Source organism: Antrostomus carolinensis, unplaced genomic scaffold, assembly GCF_000700745.2.
Source record: "Antrostomus carolinensis isolate BGI_N321 unplaced genomic scaffold, ASM70074v2 scaffold20925, whole genome shotgun sequence".
Lineage (NCBI taxonomy): Eukaryota > Metazoa > Chordata > Aves > Caprimulgiformes > Caprimulgidae > Antrostomus > Antrostomus carolinensis.
This window is the reverse complement of record NW_010317335.1, coordinates 90,991-96,797: the sequence shown is the minus strand read 5'-3', so window position 1 is coordinate 96,797 and position 5,807 is coordinate 90,991. Positions and strand designations below refer to the sequence as shown.

At 35.2% G+C, this 5,807-nt stretch overlaps 1 protein-coding gene across 1 annotated transcript in view; it reads right to left on the bottom strand.

Annotated features, from left to right (window-relative positions):
- Nucleotides 1-738: 738 nt before the first annotated feature.
- Nucleotides 739-5,807, bottom strand: part of COL5A2 (collagen type V alpha 2 chain) — a 54,109-nt gene continuing 49,040 nt past the window's right edge. Inside the window, exons 51-53 of the mRNA XM_029085100.1 lie at nt 5,389-5,576; nt 3,299-3,523; nt 739-2,397 (exon numbers count right to left, since the gene is read on the bottom strand). Coding sequence (XP_028940933.1) covers nt 2,251-2,397; nt 3,299-3,523; nt 5,389-5,576 — 560 coding nt within the window. The 3' untranslated portion in view covers nt 739-2,250. The remainder of the gene's footprint in view (nt 2,398-3,298; nt 3,524-5,388; nt 5,577-5,807) is intronic.

Here is a 5,807-nt window from a genome sequence, read left to right as displayed (position 1 = left end):
CAGCCACTAGATATCTAACTCTGCATGAATGTGCTGGAATGAGCCATTACACCTCAGATTATTCAGAGTAAGTAATGATATCTAAAACTTCTCAAGGATCCAATACGATAAACTAACTCCTGAGTCACATATTTATAGAAATTATTTCATGCTAGTAAAAAAGAAATCATGGAGTTCCTGTTTGGGTGATAAAAGCAAACGGATAACATCAGCGTGAAGTTCTCAACCTCTCTGTTCCCAGTCCCTACCTACCCTGTATGGACATGCATATGGACCACCTGGAAAACCACAAAGCTCCTACCCCTTCAGGAGGAGGAAAAGAATGTCAATTCTTGTCTACCTTGCTACAAGGCAACTTTATGACTTGTCCAGAAACTGTTTTCTATCAGCGATAACTTGCATTGACACTGGGAAATGGCTAAGTCACATTTTATTCAATCTTGAATGAAAATTCTCTTTCTCTGGAGTCTCAAGTAATACTATCTAGGTAGCTTTAATAGGACTGCTCATGATTACTTCATACAAATTGACACCTATCTTGTAAAAACTGGCACAAAGAGGACATTATTCAAAATACCTTTATACTCCTATATGTAAAATACTTCAGGAAAATGCACTGCAAATGAGTTCTTCAAATACCAACAAACCAAAAGTTAAATACTTCCATTTTTAATTTCCTGTAAATGAACTGATATGGGACACACTGGAAGGAATTCTACAAAAAGGAAACCACTTACATAGCGAGAAGCATGTATTTAATTAAATGCTTTGCAAAGATACATGAATAAAGCTATGTGCATGACTTTCTTTAGGGATGGCCCCAGCTGTTTATTTTCTTTTTAAAGGAACAAACAAAAAATGTGGAGAGCACAGATGCAATAAAGAAACAAAAAAAACTACGTAAGTTTGTACCCACATACTTTACAAAATAAAGCATGTTACTGGTACAAAACATTCTATATACTGCATGACCAACAAATAAATGCACTGTAACATTGTTCTCTCAAACACCGTAAGCCTAACAGCTAAGCTCTGAAAATGACATTGACAGTAGGCACCTTTATTTCATCAGCCTTCTACAGAGTCGTTTAGCACCATCACTTTTTTGTCTTTTTTGCCCTGCCTATCTCCTTTCTTGAAATAACAACAGAAGCATAGCACCTTTTAATATCTAAAATAGGAACAGGAATATTAAATGCATCCCAACTTCCAGAGATGAGGTAGCTCATGCTAAGAAATGATGGAATTTTCTTGCCTTGATAACTCAAGGCCAATAAGTCAAATTACTGGTGATGCATGTCTGGATGTCAGCTAAAAACAATGAATTTCTAAACTTTCTTTCTCTTTATTAGCAATTGGTCTGGTATACATGTGAATGATTTGCAACATACATAACTTGGCACCATATATAAGACATCTGTATAATTTGATACGTAATGGCTTCTTAGATGGGCAAGTATTGGAAAATCAACAAGTATTGGGTTTAAGATATATTTTGAAAATTAAGGATAATTTAATAGAATTACATAGATAAATTCTGAGCAGTGAAATCTGGCCTTAAAATTTAAAATATGGGACACCCCTTCTGAAAATTCGTATTTACCCCAGTACTATTTTTTACTTCATAAATTAATCATAGCTATGGAACACTCTTCTGAGCAGACTATTACATAGGAAAGTGCAGGAACAACAATGCCAAATTAAGATGATCTCATCTGAAGAGATTTTTTTTTCTACAAAAGATACAGATTTCTGTTAATGGCTATCATACTGGTAACCATGGGAAGACAAACTGGGGTTGAGGGAGCAGGTATGATTGAAATATAGCCAACGGTTCACAAAAGTGCTCTAATTTTCTGTTATTCAGTATGCATCCAAGCAAAAGAAATAATCCATAGACCTCTACTTAGTCCCACATTAAAATTATCTCTTTTGAATACCTGTAAATTTCAAAATATTTTTAAACAAAAGCAAGGAAAAAGATTCATATTACTTTTAAAAGGTGGTCATTGATCCTCTTAAAACTGTACTGTTGTACTAAAAAGTTGGTTTCACTCACTTAAAAACGGAAGCTTTGTATGTAAAATAAATATTCAAAAGGAGGCCGGGCACTTAAAAAGAACCGTATATACAATGCTGATCCAGTATCAGCCATTACTTCAAGAGTCTCAGGATTAACTTCAATCAGTCTAAGTTCATGTGTTTAATTGCTGTTGTTGCTGGATAGTGTGTTAATTTCCCGCCTTTGTCTTACACAAAGCAAACTGGCCCAACTTCAACTCCAAATTCCTGGTCAGTACTGCCAATGTCCACCGGTGCAACATCTATGATAGGTAAGCGTGCCACGTTCTGTGTTCTGTACTCAAAGACAGTCTTGCCCACATTCCCATTACGTTTCTGGAGGAAAAATAAAAACAAAAACAAACAAAAAACCCACTTAGACCAGAATTCATGTCAGAAACAGCCTAAACTCGAGCTGGCAAGTCACTTGTCTGATAGTTCAGAAGGATCTCACTGTATCTTCACTGAGCAACACCCCTCCACCAGTACTGCACTGTGGTTATTTTAACATGTAGATATCCTGCTTTTACACTGATGAACAGACCCATCAGATTGACACAGCAGGATTTCCCCCTCGAGCTGGACTGATTTTTCTTTCTGTCATGAAATTCTTCTCTACGTGTTAATACACACCTGCACACATATTCTTGTGCTATGTTACTTAAATTAGAGTACTCTCTGTGCTTTAATTTCAAGTGCAAAACTAATTTTAGAAATATTTTTCCAGTGTCTTAGACTTGGCTGAGAATGTTAACGAACAAGAAAAAAATTACTACTTGTTGGTTTTTATGCTCGCTAAGAATTTTTGGGGAGAACATTTTCTTTTCCAACTCAGCCAGTCATAGTACCAATGAGTCTCCTTCAGAGTATTGCTGCAGTAATCTTACTCATCTGGCAGACAAATGCTTAAGGTCATCTGACCTCTTTGTGTGATTCCACACAGAGGTAGACAAATAGTGGAAAATGCAAAATGGCAAGATATGTATCTCAATATGTTCAATAATAACTAGCAATTTGTAAATATTCCCTAAATAGTGCAGACTTCTATTACACAAAGCCAGAATTGTAGTAAAATACCTATCTGATCAGTGACTTCTACAATTCATGGTGAAATTCTACAGCATATTTTAATTACCCCATTCTATAGATTTTTTTTTCTAAATCAAGGAAGAACTGAAACCACTAAAAGACAAAAATCCTTTTTCTCTATAACAAATGACAAAACCCCAAAACTTACAGAACAGCTGTCGTGCAGAACAGTGTATCTGAATCGGCTGTTTCCCTCCGCTTTGATCTCCAGGTCATTGGCCCCTTTCAGAATTACAGCTTTTTTCAGGTTCTTAGTCTGGTCATCCATGTATCCAACGCTGTTTTTACAAAGGTAAGTGATATTCTGGGAAGCTTCCTTTGATAGAAGGCGCAGGAATGTCATCTGAGTGACAGCTGTATCTCCATAGACAAACTGTGAAGATAAAGAAATAGATAACACATATTACATGAAAGTTCATTAAGAGTTCATGAATTTTAGAAAGATCTGTCATTATCCCTTCTGGACATGACTAGCTGGAGCTCTATTACATAAAATCTAAGAATGGTTTATTTTGTAATTTGCTGCCAGTTGAGGACATAGAAGTGTAGGCATCCTGTAACAGGGATTATTTTGCAGAATTTTGATCGTACAGCTATGCAGCTGAACAACTGAAAGGCACCTGGGTCTCCACAGACACGCCAAAATTTTGCAATGAATTCTGCCTTCTTTCAAAAAGGGGTTCAATAGGAGCTAAACCTTATGTATGAAACAGGGCACTGCCATATTGCAACTTCAGCAGCTTGTTTTCTATGGACTTTGTATTGTATTTGGAAGCATCATAAACAGTTAGTTTGACAATATAAAAATAACTACAGATTTGCATATGGACTTTATCAACTAATTAACTTACATAGAAGTTGGAAAAATATTTTACAGTGTGCCACTGTTTCTATAAAAAACAGAAGCATTTTTTTCTAATAATTTTTCCAATAATAATAAAAATTCTAAAATTCCCGAGATATTTTCCCTGCCTGTGCAGGTTTCATTTTATTTGTGCTTTGTGAATCACTGGGGGAAAAAAAAAGTAATGAATGACTAAAAATGTATACATTTCTCTGAAACTAGTGAAGAAAAAAGAAAATCTTACACGTTGACATTGTCATTTTTTTACTAAATGTGTTATCTCTGTTTAGCAATCTCAGACATTTATTATTTAGAATCTGTAAGAAGTGCATATGACTATTACACAGATCATACCGTTAGTTACCAAATCTGACAGTGTTTTCAAAAATAAGATATTAATTTATGGTATTCCTGAAGATAATGTCTTCCTCAAAAGAGTATCTGACTTACAAAACCCTACATGTACCTCTGTAGGCAGCTAACTGTCAGCTGTGACATCTTGGGTCATGGCAAGTTCTCCTGAATTTAATAAGTGAAAGTATCTTAGTAAAAAGCAATCAGTATCACATCTGTTCTCAACATTACATCTGTTCTCAATTGTTGAAGCTATGAGCTGTCATCAGGAATCCATCTGATAACAGCGTTATTATTTTTACATACCAAATACTTATCTTAAAGATATTTAATTACTTCCTATGAAACAACAACTGAAAATATTTTCTGTGCTTTTGATTTGATGAACTAGAAATAAAAATGGCAAAAGCTTGTTAATTAATTACATACTTTGCATAGCATAAACTTCTGTTATTTGGCAGGATCATTAAGCCTACTTCTAGAAGTTACCACAGAGGGAAAACCTGACAGAAAGCTAGGAGTGGAACTTTTGTCTGCCTGGAGACTGCTGCGTTCATCATGGAGCATTCTGACACATATGATAACTATCATACTTTTTTTAAAAGAGATTAGCTGAGAGAATCTATAAAGTAAGTTTTGTCATTCTTAGCAGTAAAGAGCTTTCTGAAAAATATGGTAGAATTCAATTAAAACAGCAGTGATTAAAATAATATATTAGGGTAAAAGTACGCTTTTTAAGGACAAGGATAGTGAGTTACTGAAGAAGACTGCTAGAGAAGTTGAAGTTTTGGGGATCAAGAGAAATCAATCTCTTCCAGCTATGGTATACTTATAGTCAATCCTGCCTTAGATGCACTTGCATTGTTTCTCCCAGCTCTTTCATATAATTACTGTACTTTAACAACCAATTGAATATAAGGCAGTCAATCAATAGTTATAATGAGCAGAATCTGCTCAGAATAGTACATGAAGTTCTAAACCAGAAGGAAGCAAGTTTCACAGAAGTTGATTATTGACATGTATTAAATGTATTTAGTTACCTGTGATCCTCTGTTCATGTCAAGGCCATACCAAATGGGCTTTACATCAGATGACCTGCTGGCCCACCACATTTTACGTGGTATAGTAGACGGGTTCGCAGAAATACAGGTCTCTCCAGTTTCCATGTTACAATATACTTTTATAGCATCTTCAACACATCCCTGGTTAGGATCAATCCAATATTCACCTACAAGGAACAGAATATGTGATTTCATTACATTGAGATTCTTGAAATAACTGGGGAGCAAAACTATGTCATGACAGTACAAAACACAAGGAAAAAAGACATTTGTTTCACATAATCTGATGCATGTTTTGATGTGTGTGCTAGGTATACACAATAATTTTACTTCGAGATACAAGATGATTAGTTTAAATCCATTGCAAAGCTCCTGGACACTCCCCAAGTTCATAAAAA